This window comes from Danio rerio, chromosome 7 (assembly GCF_049306965.1).
Source record: "Danio rerio strain Tuebingen ecotype United States chromosome 7, GRCz12tu, whole genome shotgun sequence".
NCBI lineage: Eukaryota > Metazoa > Chordata > Actinopteri > Cypriniformes > Danionidae > Danio > Danio rerio.
The window spans coordinates 22,647,974-22,671,881 of record NC_133182.1 but is presented as its reverse complement, the minus strand read 5'-3'; the positions used below and the strand labels follow the sequence as shown (position 1 = coordinate 22,671,881).

Below are 23,908 nucleotides of genomic sequence, written 5' to 3'. Positions count from 1 at the left end.
AAGTGTACGTTGGCATTTAAATGAATGTAACCACTTATTTGCTAGATTCAGAGGTAAATATGTCAAATGTTCATCTTGAAATTTACACAGAAATGAAAATAATCAGAAACTTTAAAACACAGAATGGTTTAAAAAGATCTTTGTGAAAGTCTTACTTGTTCTCGTTCATGTGAAAGTCTTGTTTTCGTTAAGAAGCGAGACTTTCCAGTGTTCAGTTGGCTGAGCAGAGCACATTGTTTTCCAGCTATGATCTATACCGACTGTTCAAAGTTCAAACGTTCAGTGTTATTTTGAAGCTCAAACAGTGGTGTACAGAACTTACGATTTCATTTAATGTTTAAAACACCTGGATACAACAGCTAATAACCTTCACAATGCATCTTTAATCTTCTTGTGAAAACAGAGCTTGAAAAAGATTAACAAATGTCTTTGACGCATGACGAAATCCTAACCAAACAAGCCAAACTAGCTGTGTGATCTTCTCATAAAAAAGCACAAACAACTTGTAGATGATTTATCCTGGAAAGATGTCAAACATTAAGGTTTGGTTGCTGTATAGTGAGAAGTATGAAAGAAACGGCGAGCTGCCAACAGCAACAAAGGCAGGTGTAATTGGTGACCACGAATCCAGGCTATGACTCACTTCACGGACTTTATCACAAGGCCACAGCTTCCTTTTTCCTCTGTTACTTTCTATAGTTCATATTACCTGCTACAAAAACACTCTGCCTCTGGGAATACAAATGTTATATTTGGAGCTCACTGAGAATTGTTCTTGAATTATTTCTCATATTTTATGGGTGCCACCTTATCCTGAATAAAGTCTGTATAGTTTTATAATGCGATCATGCGTTTATGATAGTGACAGTGATATAACTGTCTCCAGTGTCAATGTCCAACTCCTACAGCATGAGAAAAAAATCTATTCACTCATCAATTGTCAATCTCAACCAGCTTCCACTGTGGGTTAATCTGATGAGGTCACTGAGAGGTCACCCACTCGTTAGCCTGGGTTGTCATGATAGTTGATGTGGCAGAAATCACCATTTGACAGTTTTACTAATTATACACACAGATATACATTATAAAAATGTTGGGTTCAGCACAGTTCCTTCTTGTTGTCCTAACATAAAAAAAAGATTAAGTTAACTTTGAATATAAAATGAATGGGTTAAATATAAAACAATTAAGTCCAAAAAAAAAAAAAAAAAAAAAAGTAAGACTTGTGTTGATTGAGGTTATTTTTAATAAGTAGTTTAATAAAGTAATTTAATAAGCAACACAAATTTTTTTGAGTGTATGATCAGGTTATTTGATGCTAATTGTCTTTTTAATTCCGTCACTATTTGGCACAAAGACCACATGTTGCAGGATGTCACTTACATGCTGTCAGATTTTAACTCCCTCACCTATATCTAGCACACTGTACAATACAAACTATCAAAGCAACTTCACAGAGAAAATAGCAGATTTAAATAGCATTTATAGCATTAAACAAATAGCATTTGTTTAAAAGTCTCACAACACTTAACCATTCACCGAAATGTCTATTGTCGTTATATGATGATATAACAATCTGTTATAACAATATATCACGACCCATGGCATCATTTTTAAAGCACAATTGAACTAAAAGTAAAAATAAACGGTTTAAAAAAAGTCTACTATGCTTTACTGCAACTACACAACTTTAGGTTGCAGCAGTTTAAACGTTTTTAGTTATACCACACTAAATATTGTGGAGAAATTATGGTGAATGTTGCAATACTGAGGTTGATTTGTAGTTACCATTTAGCACGGTTTAAGTATAAACCAACATGCTTTTGGTTTAGTGTTTAGAAGAATCACAGTTAATTTTTGTAAGGGTCAAGTTGACCGTCTATTGGTCATAGATTTATTTTTTGTAAGGGTCACGTTGACAATTTATTGGTTATAAAAATTTGCTGGTCAGAGTTCATCAAACATCATCTTTGGACTTTTGTTACTATGTTCAACAAATGCAGGCTATATAAAGGGCATTATGCTAAACTACATTACCAAATGACTTTGTCAATGATAAGGTCCAAAACCTACAGATTTATGCAATGTGCTTTTTTGTTAGGATGCAAGTCATAGGTTACCTGTAGGCCATATAGATGTCCCACAGAAGCCTGGAGGCCAAAGATACTGAAGCCGTGATGGTACTACAGCCATTCGGGGCAGAGCTGTGGAATAAGTAAACCAAAGACGAGCATCACATGGCAAAGCAGCCTGTAGGAACAACAATAAAAATACAGATATATTAACAAATGAAATGCATGAATTCAGCTCAAACATACAGACATCCACAGATTCTGGTGCTGAACTGGTCAGTGCAATCACAAGACAAAACTGAGGCTGCTGAAATGTGATGTTTGTAGAAATATATATTCAATGCTTATTGACAGAGTATATTTACAGTAGTAACATTTAAGATTTTAAATACATTTGTAGATGCTGCTTTTGCATTTTTACATGGTACTACTGCTCTGGAAAATTAATTTAGTTAGTGTATTTGTATAGCACATTTTTTGCAACACAACATTGCCCAAAGTGCTGAACACAATCAAATACTAATTAAAATAAAACCTACATCACATACATAACAATTAAAACATAAGTCAATTTTAAATAAAACAAACATCACTTAAGGAAGCATTCCACTTTTCTTCTTGAATATAGGCTCATTTAACAACTTCCCAAGAGTTAAACAGCTGATTTTACATATACATTTTTGAATCTGTTGAGATTATCTCTGTGTCGTGTCTTTTTGATTTTTTTTTTTTAGCACAGATCATTAAATTGGATCAGCCCATTAGCCTCTTGCTCAAAAATGACAAAAGTTTTAATAAATTTCCTATTTAAAGCTTGTTTTTTTTAAGTTAGATTGTGTACTAAGACTGATAACATAAATAATACCAGTTTTTCTAGGCTTATATAGGAACTATTCTCTTATTTTGTCGTAATAATCAATAAACTTTACTGTTGTAGCATAGCTGCAGCAGATACAAATATAATACACAGCACCTTAGGTCTTTTTTTAAGTGACATGCTAATGGTCTAATCCGATTCAATGATTTATGCTAAGCTAAGCTAAAAGGTTTATATCAGGGGTGTCCAAACTCAGTCCTGGAGGGCCAGTGTCCAGCAGATTTTTGGTCCAACTTGCCTCAGCACAACTGCAAGGATGTTTCTAGAAACCCAAGTAAGAGTTTTCATTAACTTGCCTAGGTGTGTCTGATTGGGGTTAAAACTAAACTTTGCAGAACACCGGCCCTCCAGGATTGAGTTTGGACACCCCTGGTTAATATGAATAAATGACGTAACATACATATCTTTTTACAAATAGGCTTCCAGGTATTATAACATATTATTTGTAGCTTTTCTGTAATTCTGGCGATTGACATCTACAGAGCCGTCATTTATAAACTATAGGCCAATTTTTGAGGACATTGTAGTGTGAAGTTGACTCTTATGGCTTTATTTTAACAATCTAGATGCAAAGTCTAAAGTGCATCTAATTTATTTTAGATGCTCAAAATAGTAACGTGCTAACAATGCGCCTTAACACTCCTGTATAGATCAGCACAACCATGAGTCCACAAAGTGGGGCTTTACTATCTAAAAAACGTGGCACAAGGCAGGAAAATTAGGCTTGCGCTGGTCTGAAAATAGCAACAAATCGGGCCAAATGCGTCTTTTGCCTTATTGCGCCGGATGTATAGGGTCCTTAATCTGTGGTCATGCAAAAAGGACCTCAATGTGGGTCTAAAAAAGGTCAAAATAGTCTAACAAATGCACCATCAACAAATAGATTGTTTAACATGCACTGCAGTTTCATTCTCTTTTAGAAATCTTTACTAAAATGAACATATGACCTTTTTTAGACTTCTAGACTTTGTCTAAATATTGGTAAAGTACTTAAATCTCTATAATAATTCCTTCATTCATTTTCCTTTGGCTCAGACTCTATTTCAGAGTTTGCCAAAGCAGAATGAACCACCAACTATTCTGGCATATGTTTTACGCAGCGGAAGCCCGTCCAGCTGCAACCCAGTACTGGGAAAAATCCAAACACACTCATTCACATTCACACACATCACTACGGCCAATTTTGTTTACTGAATTCACTTAGCATGTTTTAAATATAGGACTGTGGGGGAAACCGGAGCACCAAAAACCCACACGAACACAAGGTGAACATGCAAACCCCATACAGTAATGCCAACTGGCCCAGCCAGGATTTGAACCAGCGACCTTCTTGCTGTGAGGTGCTAACCACTGAGCTGTCTCTCTCTAATATTTATTCAAATGAATGGAATTTGTTTACACTCCGGTTTCCCCTACAAGTCCAGACATGTGGTACAGCTGAATTGGGTAAGTTAAATTATCTGTAGCGTATGTGTGTGAATTAGTGTGTATGGAGGTTTTCCAGAGATGGGTTGCTGCTGAAAGGGCATCTGCTGTGTAAAACATATGTTGGATAAGTTGGTGGTTCATTCCGCTGTGGCAACCCCAGAACAATAAAGGGACTAAGCCGAAAATTTCCAATAATTTGTTTCCCATTTATTCTAAAAGGTAAAACATTTGAATGGACAAAAATAATAGTATTGAAATTATATGAACTCATTTCAATTTAGCATCTATAAAATATTAAGCTAGATATTTGCTTAAAAAGCCTAAGAGTGCACAGATTTTTCTGAATAAAACACAAAACACCAGCTTGATTATAATCGGCTTTATTGAGATCCTCAACATTTATATTTGCTACATTCAATTATTTACAAATCAATGTGTGAATCAAATCTGCACAAACGCACACACACACACACACACACACACACACACACACACACACACACACACACACACACACACACACACACACACACACACTACAAACACTTTCTAATATCAAACCTCCAATGGCACATATCAATGGCTCAATATAACAGCGAGTGAGAATAAGATTACATCTCAGATTAAAAAAGTATACACTGTGTCTTTAATAATAAAATCAACAACAATCTATAATAATAATAATAATAATAATAATAATAATAATAATAATAATAATACAACTAAATAGTTGATATGTTAAACATATTTCAACATTAAATAAAAAACTTCATGTTTCACAGGATAAATCCATTGTTCAGAATTCTTCACATCCTGAACTAAAGCCGCACATGGACAATATGTAAAACTCATTTCACGGCCACGCCAGAAAAGGCTGATCTCAGGTCAGTGTGAGTAGGAGGAAGATCAAAAACTGTGATTAAACCCGCAGAATGAGCAAGTCTTTGTTTTTTGTTGTTGTGTTTTTTTGGACTAACAGGACTGTGACCTGATAAAGACAAGCAGCACTGAGAGAATTTGCCATGAAAGTGATAATGATGAAGATGAGGAGGGTGATGGTGATCTTTAGTTTGGCCTGTTGTTGAACAGAGTGACAGGATGGAGCCTTGCCTTCATCTCTCGTCGGATCTGGCACCACGAGCACGGCCCACAGCAGCAAGTGTACACACAGTCATTGCAGATTGAATCCTGTGTGCGGGAGGACAAGTTATGAGTTATGAGAAACAATATAAGGTCCTCGAACACTTTTACAATGTGATGGATATGATAATAGAGTGCTGCAGCTATCATGTCAAATCACATAAAGCTACTTTTCTCAGGTTTTCCCAACGAAAACGTTCAATTCAAAAAAAGACAACTTTTTGTTCTTAAACATATACTGTAAATGACATAAGCATGTTTTTTGTTACATTGACTTCTTAAAGTAAAAGGCACAGTTGAAAGTGAAATCTCTCATAATTTAGGTTTTCATCACTTATTCAAAACCTATTTAAGTTCCTTTGTTCTGTTGAACACAAAAGAAGATACTTTGAAGAATGCTAGGTGATGGTACACAATGACTTCAATATTATTGTTTAATAATATACATTTTCTCCTACTATAGAAGGTCAGTGGATACCATCAAACATCATTTTTCAAAATATCTTCTTTTGTATTCAACAGAAGAAAGAATCTCATAAAAGTTTAAAGCTACATAAAGGAGTAAATGATGTGGTAGTTAAAATCTTCGGGTGAACTAACCATTTAATCTGCCTTTTTTTAAGGTATACACATTTAACTTTATGTTTTAAGTTAGTTTTAATAAACTTTAAGTAAGGCAGTGACTGAAATTTTAACACCGAAAAAACTGGCTTGAGTGTGTAATTTACAAACATGTTTTCGTAATAAGAGATTACCAGACCATTTTTAAAAGTACCGTCAAGCTATGTCGCCTTTTACTTTCATAAACCAAATGTTTTCTTACTTTGATGCCGTATCGTCGTCGTGTGGAAACCCTCATGGAGAGCGTGATTGGAGGAATACAGCCGAAACTGTCCAGCAGAGGGAGACACAGACACTCTCCGTGATCTCTGGCTGTAATGCAGGCGAAACAAGGGAAACACCACACGGAGAAACAACCTGCAGAAACACCACAATTGATTTTACTGTTCTCGTACACTTTCTAAACAGCTAGACAGTCAGCTTTTAGAGCGCCTGCTATGACTGTAAATGTGTCTGAAGATAGTGTTTCTACCATTTTATTTCTTACAGCTCATTTCTCCCCTGCAAGATGCCACAGAGTGCACTGTTCTCTGATATCTACACAGAGATAGTTATGGGACTTTGGTAAGTTGAAATTCCCAAGAAAGAGTTTTATATACTCATTTCTAGCCAGAGGAATTACCTCTAGAATGAAATACTTAGGTTTGACTGTATTTGGAAAGGAGAATATTAATGAGCTCTCCTCTGAGGCTCTCCAACTTTTGTCAGTGTCTGCTCTTACAAACACACACATACAGTGTGGTGATTTTGGTCTACTCGGAAATACACACATTTAAAATAATCATAATTTAAAAGCTTAGTAACTTAAAAATGCATAAACATGTAGCAGTATAATATGTTAATAGCAAATGTGAACATGTCTGTTGCCACATTAGAAATACTCGCCAATTTTCTCAATATTAAAATGTCAAAAGATCCAGTTAAACACATCTTTACCATAACCCATAATAACCAATCTTTACCCTATTTAGCATTCGGTGCGAGCTGTAATGAGATTTAATGCATTGTTTCACAAAGTTAATGTCCTGCTGGTCCTGTATTCAAAATAAGAGTCCCATATACATAGTAAGTAATGCAAGCATAGATAAACTTAATTTAAAAATAAGGTCTAAAAATCATTGTTGTAATCTCACTAGGAAAATTTTGCCATTTAAATGGTGCCTGAAACATGCAATTAATCATCCCATGTGCAATGGAACAGTTGGTGTTTTGTCTTGGCTGCCTGTTTTTCACCAGGATTTTACACAATTTTACATGAGAACTAGTAAACAATGCTGTTTTAGGCTTATGGTAAGCCATTTTCTTGCACTGAACACTTACTACTACATGCTTTGTAACAAGTCAAATGAGGTTTAAAAAAATCGCTTTTGGAAATATTTTTTGGAAATATTTTGGTGCAATATTATGGATGAATTTTGTATTTTAATGTTTTTTATTGGTTTATTTGTTTTGTGTTCGATGGACCCCAGGTAGTGGCTAATGGGGATGCTGATAAATAAATAAATACAATTATTCATCTATACCCAAGTATATCCAGATTTTCATTCTATGGCACCTTTACGTTAACTATTGTTCTGCTATAAAAAAACTAACAAAGAATATTAAACTACACAAATTAACCATGGTTTTGATACTCTAACCATAGCTAAACCTATGTATTTACAGAGTAAAAGTATTGTATTAAAAAAAAAACAGTAAAATAGTGGTTATACTGTACAGACGCAATCAATATGTTAAAAAACAGTTCCAGTTGATTTACCATTGTATGTATATACTGAATACGTTTGGTTACAAACAATATTTAAACATTATTTTTGCTGTTCAAACAAAGAAGTGCTCTAGAAACGCTCTCTTCAATCACATTGACATTGATGTTCAACAGAACAGAAAAGGTCATACAGGTTTGGAACAGCCCGAGGGTAAGTGACAGAATTTTCGTTTTGGATAAATTAAATAAAACTAAACACAGGGTGACTTACATTCATTGACATTGTCGCATTCGCAGATGCTGGTGCTCCACTGATCTGATGCTGCAGCAACTACCAGAGGCTTGGGCTGCTGAATTATCATCTTGGATGCCATGATGAACGTTTGTCTGATTCAACTCTGAAATCCCAAAAGCAAAACATAAGTAAGATTCTAAAGTTTTAACAAATAATACAAATGTCACTGTGAAAGTCAGCGAAAAAAATATTACATGATAATAATAATGCATAAAATACAAACAAATAAATGATCAACTTTTTTAAATACATTTTTTTTTTACAAAGCAGCCTTCAAAAAGCAAAATAGCAACTCTTAAAACCCCAGAAAACTTCTGCAGCAGATTTTGGTCTCACCTGTGACAAAGAGGCAAGTTCAGGCGTCTGACGCCTTGGAGGAGATGCTGTCACTTTATGTAGAAGGGGAGGGAGAAATTGGGGAATGTCTATAGACGTAGGTTTACACTCGCACACATGCACACATACACACGTACGCACATTGTGAAGGATGCTTATCAAAGACAGTTTTGCCGCTGTGTTCTCATCCGACTGGAGCATGGCAGTAATGACAATAATGCCAGGTATGCGAGATCAATAGATTCTGGAAATTGACCAGAAATACCAAATGCACAGGACTTTAGGTTCTTTTCGTGCGAGCGGTAAAGCTGTTATTTTTAAGTGACTATTCTGAAATTACGAGAAAGTACCTAAAACGATGTTGTTAGTCAACTAAATAAAAAAAAAAGTATCAGGAAAGATCATAGAAATAGGATTTCATTTGTATATATTAATTCATTAGCAAAGTTTTTTAGTCACGCTTTACAATAAGGTTTCATTAGTTCATGTATTTACTAACAATACTTGTACAGCATTTATTAATCATAGTTCAGCATTTACTAATGCATTCATACAATCTAAATTCATGATTGTGAACTACCAATAAACAACTTTTCATTAACTAATGTTAACTAACTCTAACAAATCCTGTAATAATAAGTGTATTGTTCATTGCTTGTTCATGTTGGTAAATGCATTAAGTGACATTGACTAATACAACATTATAGTATGCTATGCTTGCTCAGTAATTAAATGTTGAAAAATGCAGTTTTAAGGATGTATTAGTAAAAGTTGAAACAAACTTTAGAAAGTAGTGCATTACAATATTAAGTTACTCCCCAAAAAGCAACTAGTTGCATTACTTTTATGGTGAGTAATACGTTACTTTTGAGTTACATTTGCGTTCTGACCTGGCTGAGGCCTGATCTCTTTTAGAACTTGCAGGTTTTTTTCTTTTCTTCTTTTTTCCCTCTGCAATTAACAACACACTGTTTAACCCTCATTTACCTTTAAAAATTATTTAATTTTATTACTTGAATTTTTAAAAGTAATGCGTTATTTTACTCGTTACTTAGATAAAGCAATAATAATAATAATAGCTGAATTCTTTTATCTTTGCCATGATGACAGTAAATGATATTTGACTAGATATTTTTCAAGACACTAGTATAAAGTTTAAAGTGACATTTAAAGGCAAAACTAGGATAATTAGGTTAACTAGGCAGGTTAGGGTAATTAGGCAAATCATTGTATATTCTATTTGGTTTGTTCTGCAGACAATCAAAAAAAAAAAAAAGCTTAAAGGGGTTAACAATTTTGATTTTAAAATGTTTATAAAAAGTTAAAAACTACTTTTATTATAGACAAAAAATAGATAATATAAATATAAAAAATAAATTAAGATAAAATATATATAAAAATGTAACTAAAATGAAAATTTTAAATACAAAAATAAAAACTTGTGTCAACTATTTAACTAAAACGATTAACGTCACAATCTTTATATAGACACAGGGTTTTATTTGTTGCAGCATTGCAATGATAACATAATTATTGATTAAACCTCAGTTAAGAGTATTTTTCATAATAAGCAAAAACACTGTATGAAAACTGTGTGAAAACATTTGATTGTTCCAGCAGTACTGACGATGATAACGATAGACCAGATATCATTAAATGCCAGTACATTGTGTCTCTGTTTACATTTCCCAGTCTTTTGGTATGTGAAGTAGCGTTTACGGTCAAGCAGAAAACAGTGCTGTACACGTGCATTCAAAATCATCTGCTAGCCATCTGCAAATGACTAATAAAAAGATGCGCACGTGTACTGCTTAACTGAATAATATGTTCAGGTTTCTGTCAAAATAACTGAATAACACAGAATACTATAATAAATATTAACGTATAGGCTTCTGTTAAAATAAAAAAATACAAAAAATGAAAAATAAAAATAATGTGTTCTCCTTTCTGATGAAAATGACTAAATAACACAAAATACTGGACTAAATTTTATATTACATTTTGAACTGAAGCAAATCTGTTAAAGTAAAGAAAATGTCGCCATGTGTTTAAAACATGAACATACATGAATGTTATTTAAGACAAAAAAATGTACTGTTGTTTCACAATTTTATATTAAAATCAATTAAAACTGACTACATTTTTACACTAAGTTAATTAAAACGGAGATTATAGAAACCAAAAATGACACTAAACTTAAACATTTATACTTTAAGATGTTTCTGTATCACATTTGAAGATACTTTGACAGGCGTAATACATTTTGAGATATTTCTTTTAAATAAATGAATGAGGAAGATACACAAAGTGACCTGCAGAAATGTGCCACATCTGAGTACCAAAAACAATGTTTGTAAATCTAATTATAAATACTAGTTTTATTTGCAGTATTTTATTCATTCTAACAATTATTAATTCGAGCAATTCCTGGGAAAGCACTATAGGTTTATTATGTGACTACTAAATCATAATTATCAGTGTGTAATTTGAGGCACAGGACTGTGATGACTGCTTCTAAACAAAATCAAATGTATTTTGAAGCAAAAATCATCCACACAAACTCAAGTGCAATACTGTGAGTTTGAATCACTTATAATGTGCATTTTAAAAATGCAACACGTGAAAACACGTTCCCAAATTTGCATTTCAAACCTGTGGTTAACAGAAAAAAAGCATCCCAAAAGAGAAGTTTCCCAGCAAAATAAAAACTTTTTTTTTCAGCATTTGGAATCAAATAGTGCTACTTATCATTAACATAAAACAATTACACTAATTATTAAAATATCAATTATTTTACACTTATTTGATTCAATTTATTAACATGAACAAACAATACATTACATTTTTTTAATCTTTAATGTTAACGTAACGTTAATGTTAATGAAAAAAAAGTTCATTCTTAGTTTTTTAACACAAAACGTGTTAAGCACATTTTTGGATTTTAAAAATGCATTAGTAGATGTGAACTATGATTAATAAAGCTTTACATCAAGGTTCATACATAATTATTTTACTAACATAAACTAATGGAACTATTTTAGTGGAATAAAACAGTAATGATACTTTTAAAGATGTAATTCCTACACTGTAAAGACTTTACAGATCTTTTATGTTGCTTTAAGTTCTACAAAGAAGTGTTATTAAGTTAAATTTTTAGTCAGTTTCATTGATGTAAGCTGATATGTCTAGAAAAGTAAATTATATTCAACTAAAAAAATGTAAGGCTGCAACAATATTTTACAGTGTATAATTAAAAATTAATATCTTTCCCCACTTTGTTTTTAAAAAACGTTTACACATTCTGGTTTATGACTTATCCTGAATTATTGGACACAATGAAACAAACGAAATATGCACAGTTTATCACAATTCTTTTTATTTCAACACATGTGCAATGACAAATTATATTAAAAAATATTCTAAACGAAAAGCATCGAAACAATGAACAAGACTTTACAAACAAGTAATTATCTCACAGTTGATATAAACAGAGTGCCATTGTGCTCAAAGCCTAATAACACATTCATAATATTATTACTAAAGTATAAATATTACATCTTTTTAGCCAAGCATTTTCAGTCTTCATTCCTTATCAGACGACAGATGAAGTCCACACACTACTCCTCGGGTCAGTACTGAATTCCAAACAGTAAGTTTTACACTTTCCCAATATGCTTACAAAGTTTATTTGATTTCGTTAGTTAGGGTTAAAGATGATGATGATGATTGAAGCTGGTCAAGTGCTTTATTTGACTTTGTTGCAGAAGAGGCTGACCGGGTGATTGCGAGACTTTAGTTCGCGTCGGATTTGACAGTAAGAACACGGCCCGCAGCAGAAGGACAGCACACAGTCATTGCAGATAGAGTCCTGTTACAGAGACACAGAGAGAGCATCAGTAACCCAATATACAATTCAGTATGATCAGAATGATACATCTAGCATTTTAGTAATTCAATTCTAGCATATAATACCTGTTTTTAATATTCAATATCACAACTAATTCATTTTAAATCAACTTTTTTTCTTGCATGTTATTCATACATTTTGCATACTTTCATGCATGAAGTTCATATTGTAAATAAAGCATTTCTTATATTTGTATCTACAAATTAATTGAGTTAAACTGCATAAATATATTTACTTGTATGTTGTTATACAAGTATATATATATATATATATATATATATATATATATATATATATATATATATATATATATATATATATGTATATATATATACTTCTTTAATATGTGTATCTAGAAACTGAAAAAGAGTTAATAAATTGCAGATATATTATACAAAAATACTATTTTGTCAAGTTTATTGGATTATTTAGATTAATAATCCACTGAATAATTCACTGAAACAAAACACTTTTATTCAGCAAAAATGTTATTGCACTCTTGCCTGAAGAGCAAAAACTTAAACAACTCATTTAAATTAAATGTAATTAAAATGTTCTATTTCTATTTAATACTTATTTTATGTTTCATTATGTAAATACAAGTCTTTTTGCTAACATTTATACATTAATTTGTTTGTTTTAATGATGTCAAAAGTTTTTTTTGAAGTGAAATCCAAAATGTTCACCTCAATCCCGTAGGTGCGTCGGACAGACACTCTCATAGCCATAGTGATTGGTGGGCAGAGGCCAAAACTGTCCAACAGAGGCAGACAGAGACATTCTCCATGATCCCGGGCTGTGATGCAGGCGAAACACGGAGAACACCAGACAGCAAAACAACCTGCCGCACAAGATCACGTAAATCAGTCACCACACATTCACAAAAAACAATTACATACACACTATTGAGCCTCACTAATGTTACGTGAAGGCATGAAAAGTACTCACATTCATGGAGGTTGTCGCATTCACAAATGCTGGTGGACCACTGGTCGGAACCAGGAGCCAAAACTAGTGGCTTAGGCTGCTGAATGATCATCTTAGTAGCCATGATGACTAGAGCTCTGTTAACACAAATTAAATAATGCTTAGAAAAAGTGAAAAATGCATGTAATGAAAAGGTATTAGCTCTTGTTATGAAACCCATTGAGTGCAGTTCTTACCGTAAGTGAGGAGATAGATGAATAAGACAGGCTTCGAGGATGAGGTTGAAGACGAGACTGAGCGCTTTTGAGAGTCTGACTGTGCTTTATAGAGTTGACAGTGGCCAAACACACGTACACACGTGAAGACACAGGAGATTATCATCAACGCTACGTCTCCACACAGTCAGAACAGGTTCATCGGGTACATGCTTTTCTCTTTATCGATAGATTTCAGGTGATTACCTCTTCTGCTGACGTGAGAAATATTGAGTTTTTTATGAAAATACATACTGAGAATTCTTGGTGAGAAAAAAAGGAACGTAAAAAGAACAAATGCAGTATGTTTACTTTTCAGTGTTCACATTTAAAGGGATAGTTAACCTGAAGATAAGAATTTACAGACTATATGCTCAAACCTCAAGTTGTTCCAAACTTTTATAAGTTTTTTTTTATTCTGATGAACATTGGAAACCAGCAGCCATTGAAATCCATAGTTGGAAAAAGAAATACTATGGATGTCAATGGTTACAGGCTTCTAACATTCTTCAAAATATCTTTTATAAGTTCATAAAGGATTGAGGCTTAGTAAATGATGACAAAATAGAAATTTTTGGAGGTAGTTATCACCTTAAATAACCAATAGGGCTGCGTTTTACTTGTTAAGTGTTGCGATAATGATTTTTCATTATCAAAATATAATTTCAAAATAATATTTTATGAATTTTATGCTATTTTATTTCTTACAAAATAATTTATTCATATAATGATACTAAAATAAACAGGCAACATCTTTTTCTGAGTTAATAAAACTATCAAGGTGTAAATTCCCTCAGAGGAAATTTTGATTCTTATTGGCTGTTATCATTTTCCTATATTTAGTAAGAAATTGGTAAAAATATTCATTTTATAAATATTTATTTACAGCACTTACTCGAGAGGTGGGTAAAGGCCCCATTTAATTGGTCATTTCTGGATAAACAACCAATGCATGCAGCACACAAATTCTTTCATTCATTTTCTTTCCGGGTTAGTCCCTTTATTAATCAGGGGTCGCCACAGGGGAATGAACTACCAACTTATCCAGCATGTTTTATGCAGCGGATGCCCTTCCAGCCCCAACCCAACACTGGGAAACACAGCACACAATTATTCAGCACAACAAAAAATTGCAGATACTATTTTTGCGATAACAATAATTTTCCAATATATTGTGCAGCCCTAATGCAGAAGCACTTAATTGTATAGCATCTTACATTGGGCATGCAGTTTACATAATGGGATGTCAAACACAGAGGTAGTGATAGTTAGATGTGCTACTAAATAAAACCTATCAGTCTAAAGTTTAGTGTTATAGAAATTATTTGGTAAAACTTTAGAATAACGGTCTATTAAGTCATGTTAGTTAATGCATTAACACATAAGTATACGTAATCTTGTAAAGCATTAATTAATCATAGTCATCATAGTGCAACATGTAGTATTGCAATATTAAAATCCAAAAGTTGTGCTCATTAACATTAAGTTAATGCACAGTAAATGCATGAACTAACATGCATGTACACACATGAACTAACCTGGGGTGCGTTTCTGAAAACAATTAATTGCCAATTAAGGTTGCAGGTTCTGTCGTTACAAACTTTGTTCGTTGATTTGGCGTTTCCCAAATCCATCGTTCCAGTGAACATTCGTTTCTAACTTGTACGTTTCCAACTACACCTCTAGAGCTGTAGTTAGAAGCACTGCTCCTGGCTGCATTCTACTCCCAGTTAACATTTGAAATGAATAGGGCATAGAGGGGCTATGCCCTATTCCTTTTAAACATTCAATCATTTAAGTTTGGAATAATTAAAAAAAACATGAAAGTCATCTCTTTTAATTTGCTTTCAAAGTATTTTTTTTACAGTTTTAGCGATCTTCATATTGACAATTACATTTCCTTCATAGTGCAGTTTGAAAACATGTACCATTTTAAACGCAGGCTCATGACGAAAGCTTTAAGTGGCCTATTATTTAAAAGCTGATATTACATTACGTCTCCAAAGCTTGTGAAAACTAAAATATATAGCATATGTTAATGCTTTTAATTTATAATAGGCTATTTTTTAAAGAAATGTATCTGTACTGTAATACTGTTGGTTAGAACATTTCTGCAGTGGTTTGAATGCCAAATTGTAAACGTAGACTGAAAAATAAATAAATAGATAAATAAATAAACAATATCCTACTTATAATATTATTAATTTATTATTATATTATTAATTTATTATTTTTTTATTATTTATTATGTATTATTTATTATATATAATTTATTATTATAATTTATTATTAATATAATAATTTATTATTATATTATTAATTTATTATTATTATTATTATTATTATTATTATTATTATTATAATTATTATTATTATATGTATCATTAGGTAGGATTTTTTTTTTCTTCGAATAAATAGCCTACTGTAAATTACAATAATTAACGATTTATTTGACATTAGAATACGCATTAGCTTTTGTTAGTGGTTTTCTGTTTTACAAAAGAATATGTAATGTTCTCAATATTTTTTGTAAAGGAAACATTGGCCCTTTATTTGCTGTTTACATATATTTCAATAAATATGGAAAACGAGTGGATGTTTTTACCTAAACTAATAGTGGATTTTTTTATGCATGCATATGTAAAACGATATAATAAAAAAAATTATGGGTTTTTCTCTAAAGAAGTTGTTACTCCCTTCCGTTTAGAGCATCATTATAGACGTTTTATGTTATAACTAACGTAGTTCAAATGTTATGTTGTTGTCTCGGAAACGCACCCCAGCCTGATCTCACAAGGAAATGTAAATATTTTACGCATTATCAGTTTAGTGGCTAGTTGGTACGAATTCAGTCATTCAAAAATGTACAATTTTAGATAGCAGGCGTGACACCCAACCCTGCTCCTAAACCTAGCCATCATTGGGGGATGAGCAACTCCTAATAAATTGTACGAATGAGATCGTATGAATTCATATATGTTAGTCACTAAATTAAAAAGTTACGAATTGCCATGAGATTGTATTGAAACTAAAGTTATTTAACTTCAATAACATTAGCAAAAAATAATTAATAAAGCAATAAAGGTATGACTATTGTTTGTTCATGTTAGTAAACACATTAACTAATTAACCATTATTTTAAAGTGTTACCTATGGAGGCATATCAGCCTCAACAATAATACATTTACAAAATGAAAACCCAAACATGCACAGCACAATTCCCATTTACAAAATCTTTAGTAAATTAAACACAGTTTGTGAATTCAAAAGTAACAATCATACTTATTTAAGCCAAATAAATTTAATTTGTACGTTTATGAATCGTGTTTTGAATTTACGAATTGGACTTGTGTACTTTTTAATCATGTTTTGAATTTACAAATTAGATTTGCGTATTTATAAATCATGTTTTGAACATACAAATTGATATTGGAAACATAAATTGTGCATGTAGGAATTTTATTTTGTAAATGTATTATTTTTTAAACTGATCTGGCTCCATAGTTACCAATAAATGCTCATCTGAGTTTGACAAGTCAAGTCAAAAATTGAGTTAGACCATCATTTCTACCGCACAAGACACAATGTTCTTCCCTTTTAGATCCAGTCTCACGCTTTTTCACAGAACTCCACACGTACGTGCCAGACGTGAAAGTGTGTTGAATAGTATACGCTATTATGTATAGAAGAAGAAAGTTTGCTACACAAAAAGCAATCAAACAGATGTCACTCAGGAATGGACCCCCCTGAGGCAACACACAGGTGTAGACCCTCCTCCATGCTAATAAAGCTATTTGAACTTTTGTTTGTACAAGTGCTGGAATTCACACTTCACTGCAAAGAGCTGTAATTGCATGATGATTTAATATATCATTACTGACCTAATGAATGACGGAATTGCTTCAAAATCACCACTTTCCTAAACTGCTGCATTTTCTACATATTCCACAGTTAAATATGCAATTGTTGAAATACTACTCTTAGAAAGCAACTCAGTCGTAGTTGTTACACACTTGGGAGAGACTGCAAAAGCTAGTATGCAAATTTTCTAAAGGGATTGTTCGATAAGTGACAGTGGCGACAATACTGATGATAAAAATGCCTTGTTGATTTTAAAGGTCAAAGGAGATTCGCTTTGAGCTGATAGACAGGCAACGGTATCTCAACCACACTTTACAACTGAGGTCTGCATGAGAGCATCACAACAAACTTTGAAGCAGATGAGCTACAACAGCAGAAGAAGAAGTGCACACCGATGACACTCCTGTCAGCAAACAACAGGCTGCAAATCACACAGGCTCAAAATTGGGTAAGGTTTTATTTACATAAAAATTTAATAGCTTTAATCAAAACAATAAAGAGCTGCAGTTGTGTCAAGATTTGGTTAGTTACACGTATGCAGTGTTGGAGAAAGTTACTTTAGAAAGTAATGCTTTACAATATTGTGTTACTCCCCCCAAAAAGTAACTACCTTTGCTACTAAGTTACTTTTGGTAAGTAATGCGTTACATTACTTTTTAAAATTTACTTAAGTTTTTTAAAGCTTTTTCTCACCTGCTAAGGCTTGATCTCTTTCAGAATTTGCAGGGCTTTTTTAAATGTATTTTTTTAAATAGAGGAGCTCTTTAACTAACAACACACTGTATAACCTTTATTAACCTTTAAAACATATATCAAACCAAATAAAATCACTTTTATTGTCACATCATCAACAGCATGTGTGTTATGATGAGTGAAAAGCTTAGGTGCTGGCTCCAGACATTACAAAATACAAATAGTGCAAATACAACGGCAGTGCAAAATACAGACAGTGCAAATAAAATGAAAGTGTAAATACAACAACAGTGCAAATACAACGACATTATGCAAAATACAACAGCATACACCCCCCCTCCCAACATCTAAAATGTTGAAAAAAAAAAAAAAGTTGGATAAAAAAAAATATGAATGTTGGATAATGTTATCTTCTGAGAACTTCCTGACCCCAAAGCTCCACATGCCATACATATTTACAGATTAATAAAACTTTAAAGCGATGCATTTTGCTACTTATTAAAAAAGTCAAATCACAGTCCCTTCAGAATATTCTGTTTTCTGTTTCTTCAATGCGCTCAAAATAAAGAGAATATTTCCGTCGCAGGAATGTACACTGTAAAAAGAATTTGTTATTTTATCCGCTATTAGGTTAATCTGATATTAACATAAAATAACAGACGTTAGATTACAGAAATTTACTGGAAATTTAAATTTAAGGAAATTTCTGTAATTTCACTTTTGTTATTTTACAGTAAATTTCTGTAACTTAATATTCTTTATTTTATGTTTTTTTTTCCCGGCACCCCAGCTGCTGAAAAAAAAAAAAGAAAAATAACAGAATTTTTGTACAGTGCCATCTTTATTTCTGTCTCTTCCTGCATTTTCTGTGTGGGATTTAATGTGACTACATCAATTTAATTGAGCAATTTATTTTTTTAAAGCGAATGAACTAAGCTAATAAGTAACTCGGATTACATTCATATTTTAAAAAGTAACTCAAATATTATTACTTAATTACGAAATCTGGATTTCACTAGAACTTCTATGTTAAGCGGCTTTGGCACAATCTACATTGTAAAAGCGTTATAGAAATAAGCATGAATTGAATTGTGTTACTTTACTCGTAAAAGTATTATTACGCAACTCGTGTTACTTGTAATGCGTTATCCTCAACACTGCCTGTTTGCATGTAGTTTGGCACAAGAAGGTGGCTTGGTTTTGATCAGGTTTCATTGCAGGTTTCATCTTAGTGTGCTCCGCATGTGAGTGGGAAAACATTTTTCAGACTTTTAATCAATAATTTAAAAAGATTTAGATTCAGTAACTTGACTTATCATGCCATTATATACTGCTACTGTCTGATGAATGATGATGAAGTGCTTCTTCTCATCCCCACTTATAAGTTGGTTTAGATAAAAGCTTCAACAATTTCTGTTTAACGGAAAGAAGATTTCTTTCAACACATTTCTAAACATAATAGTTTTAATAATCAACTTCTAATAACTGATTTCTTTAATCTTTGCCATGATGACAGTAAACAATATTTGACTAGATATTTTTCAAGACACTTCTATACAGCTTAAAGTGACATTTAAAAGCTTGACTAGGCTCTAATAATATTGACCCTAAAATGTTTTGTTTTTTAACTGCTTTTGTTGTAGCCGAAATAATCAAATAAGACCTTCTCCACAAGAAATAATATTATAGGAAATACTGTGACAAATTCCTTGCTCTGTTAAAAATCATTTGTGGAATATTTAAAAAAGAACAAAAAATAAATAAATCACAGGAGGGCTAATAATTTTGACTTCAACTGTATATTGCTCCAAATGAAAAGTTTGAACACTAAAAGCAATTTTGTGTAAAATTCGTCTCGTTACTAATAATTTATTTCTATTATGAAAACTGTAATTATTTTATATTGTGTTATATAAGAAAAGTATGTATTCCAGTAGAATTCCAATAGTATTCCATTCCAAAAGCAAATAGGATATAGTGTATATACATATGACTACATTAGTGGCAGCTGTATATGTATACACACTAGTTACCTACATTATAAAATATTAATTTTTAAATAAATATTGTTTCGTCTAAACCAGGGGTGTCCAAACTCAGTCCTGGAGGGCTGGTGTCCTGTTTAGTTCCAACTGCTTCAACACACCTGCCTGTAAATTTCTAGTATACCTAGAAACAGGGTACATACAATTTTTACTACTAAAACTCAAGGACTTTTCCATGACTTTTCAAAAACTTGCAGGTAAATATTCACGACCTAATGTTTCATGTGATGTCTGCGTACATGTGGTAAATAAGAAAAAATGCATGTTCAAATTTATTACATCATATAAAAAAAAACATTGTTTTATGTTTATTTTATACCTGTAAAATAGTTTTTAGGAAATATCTTGTGTGAACATTTTTAGAAATTCACAACTTATTGAATTAGCACAAGTTAGCCTTTAGCACCCACACTATCTTTCAATAGCTTCTTTTTGCTCCACACAATGAATGCAGGTGAAGGGATAGACATCGCAATTGTATTTGAAATTTACCCAATATTATCATCTCAAATATATTCAGGTACACAGATATTTGTTAAACAAATTTCCATGACTTTTCCAAAATTTTTTTTTGGTTTATCAGGCCTGGAAAATGCCTTGTCAAAAGTCAATGTTTTCCAGGACCGTATGAACCCAGAAGAAAAAACTTGATTAGCTAGTTCAGGTGTGCTTAACTGGGGTTGGAACTAAACTTTGCTGGACACCGGCCTTCCAGGATTGAGTTTGCACACCCCGGGTCTAAACTTTTGCTGCATCAGCAGGGTTTTCACCACTAAGTTTCTGATAATGATAGCTCTTATTCTTCAACAATGGGTATTGTGCCGACTCTCTCATGGGAAATGCATCCCGCTGGCCCTCTTATGTGACGCATTATTGGCTGTTAACTTACGCGTGTCACATTTTTAGGTGCACGTGGTTCAGAGAATTAACCTTACCTTGTATCAGCGATATAGGCTGCAATTATATTTTAAAATATTTTTATACTTGGGGAATCTTTTGTCGCTGACCATGTCTCTTTCTATTAGCAATATTTCCATCAGCATATGTTCCATGCCTTAAAGGGTTCAGACAAAAATGGTTATGAACCTTCATGAGTTTTTTTCTTCTGTTGAACACAAAAGAAGGTAATCACGGATCTCCATAGTAGGCATAACAATAACTGTGGAAGTCAATGGTTACATGTTTCTAACATTCTTCAAAGTATCTTCTTTTGTGCTGAGAAAAAGATTTGAAACAAGTAAAGGGCGAGTAAATGTGTTTTTCTTCTTTTTGGGGTGAACTATCTCTTTAAAACTCAGTTCATCTTGAAACATTTATTCACATACTCAAATGGAAAGCATCTTGTGGTATGTGCAGCAACTGTGTGAATCTATCTTGCCAATATTAACTAAATCTTTAAGGAATTCCTGCATATTGTTCACTTTATTCTAAGTGACTACAAAACTACTATCAAGGTGTCCTTTTTTAAAGTATGTTTAATAGTCGTGCTCCCTCTGGTGGTTGACAAGAGCAAGATGTGATCCCCTCTGTTTTAGTTTGTTTAGTGATGATTGTGAAGTGATGATTTATCGTATATGAACCATACTCTCTCTCTCTCTCTCTCTCACTTGTATGGCTGAAATAAAAAATGAAGTCCAGTCACAACAAACCTAACCCACATTATATCCTAGCCTATTGCTAAGTGAACTTTAAGCAGTGGACGTTTTACTATCATGTTTGACATCTCTCACATTTCTCGTGTTAAAAGCACATTCTTCATCTTTAACGATGCATGTCCACCTCATACTGTTGAAAGATGCTTTAACTCTTTGTTCGTGTGTGCTTCACCGTTACTGTAGTTGTTAAAACCATTAGTAGCTACATTGTTAACACTTAGCAGCCAGATTCCGCCATTGCTTACCTTGAATCCCGTAGACCAAATAATTGTTGCGTAACCCGTCTGAACTACCTTTGGTTTCTGGTTTCAAACAAAAATACTAACAATACCTTGAGTGAGCCTGCAGCAGCTACTACTGCACGACCTCTAAGGGTAGCCAGATCAGCAAAATAATACCAGCACAACAGTCAAACTGAATATTTGCCAAGGTAAAGCCTAAATTATCATTTTAATCCCGATCAAATAACTCAAGATAAAAATAACCCAATTTTAATGTTTTAATTATGCTTGCCATCACAATTACATATGCATTATTTATAAAAAGCACTTCACCAGTCTTAACTTGCATCATCAATATAAAAATCAGCAAATATTAATACATTTAAAAACAAGTCTGAATATTATTCAAAATTCGTGGACTTGGCAACCATGCTTTAATCATCGTCAAGCTTCATTTTAGCGCCTTTTAAGATTAATTGTAAACTTGCGTTTTGCTGCCATCTACTGACAGATTTTAACATATTTAAACATTTGAAGAACATTGAAAAATTGCTACTCCTCCCTGATAATTATAATTAGATTTTTTTTGCTTTCTTATTTGCATTTTCCCCTTAATTATTTGATGATTTTTCATTATTGTCATTATTATTATTATTATTATTATTACTACTATTATTAGCTGTAACCATTGTAGCAGCAGTTTCTTAATTTTCAATCCACTTTATAAATGCAATAAAAAATGCAGTAAAGTACACTATTTGTTTTTATCAAGCAAAAGTCTAAAGAACCAATACAATTATAAACAGTAATTTCTTTTTGCAGCAACATTTCCATCAACACAATTAGGGACACTAAGAAAGGGGTTTCTGTTGCGTGTTTGATTTTAATAAATAAATCTGTTTAATAAATCAGTTTTGTTTAAATGCACCAAAATACATTGCCTATATTTACATAGAAATAATCACTAAATACAAACATTTAGGTTCAAAACGATGAACCTTTGATGATGCTTTTCTTCTTTAGTCTGAAGCACACTGCATCCATTTCTCCCAAAAAATACCTTAAATACTGCTGGCTACAGTACACGTTTCCACTGTGTGATGGTCCATCACATAATACCTTTGAGCCCAAAGAAGTTGACAGCACTTATGGACACGGTTAACATAGGGCATCCTTTTGGCACAGTACTGTTTTAACTGGCATTTGTGGATGTAACTATGTTTTATGGGACTTAAAGGTTTGCCAACGTAGTTCTGAGCCCTTGTGGTGATATCGCTTATTGATAATGACGATTCTTAATGCAGTGCTGCTTGAGGGATCGGAGATCGGATTATTCAGCTTAGGCTTGTGCCCTTGTCCTTTATGCACTGAAATTCCTCCAGATTCCTTGAATCTTTTAATTATGATATGCACTGTTGAAGATGAACCATCCAAATATCTTCCTATCTTTAAAGAACAATGTTTTTAAATATTTCAATCATTTTGTCAGGTATTTGTCTAATCTGGCCCATCTTTGCTTCTAAAGGACTAGACTCTTTTTGAATGCTGCCTTTTGGACCAAATTATAATTACAATCACCTGTTGACATCACCTGTTTCAAATACATATTTATTTAACAAGTACTTGATTACTAAATTGCTCCTGTCCCAACTGTTTTTGGAATGTGTTGCAGGTCTGAATGACAACAAAGGATGTATATTTACAAATGTATCTTAAATAATTTTTGAATGCCTTGGACTTAAAAAGTCTTCTTAAAGAAGAAAAGGTTGTAGAAGTTTACGGTTATGCTTACGGTTATGTTTACTGTTGTGGAAAATGCACATTAAACATATATTTTACATCTCAAATATAAAAGATTTAAGATTTAT

At 32.6% G+C, this 23,908-nt stretch overlaps 3 protein-coding genes across 6 annotated transcripts in view; all 3 read right to left on the bottom strand.

The window, feature by feature from the left end:
- Positions 1-23,908, bottom strand: part of ugt5g1 (UDP glucuronosyltransferase 5 family, polypeptide G1) — a 64,667-nt gene that overhangs the window by 8,417 nt on the left and 32,342 nt on the right. For 2 of the 4 annotated variants that reach the window (XM_073907014.1, XM_073907015.1), the window contains one exon: positions 2,121-2,250. The gene's annotated coding sequence lies outside the window, so the exon portion shown is untranslated. 4 annotated transcript variants of the gene reach the window in all.
- Positions 4,742-8,517, bottom strand: ponzr4 (plac8 onzin related protein 4). The gene is given in 4 exon segments (NM_001327980.1): positions 4,742-5,565; positions 6,341-6,495; positions 8,118-8,244; positions 8,478-8,517. Coding segments are annotated over 3 exon segments (381 nt in total). The 5' UTR covers positions 8,221-8,244; positions 8,478-8,517; the 3' UTR covers positions 4,742-5,442.
- Positions 11,832-13,617, bottom strand: ponzr3 (plac8 onzin related protein 3). Its single transcript, NM_001327984.1, is given in 4 exon segments — positions 11,832-12,345; positions 13,071-13,225; positions 13,333-13,448; positions 13,548-13,617. Coding segments are annotated over 3 exon segments (381 nt in total). The 5' UTR covers positions 13,436-13,448; positions 13,548-13,617; the 3' UTR covers positions 11,832-12,222.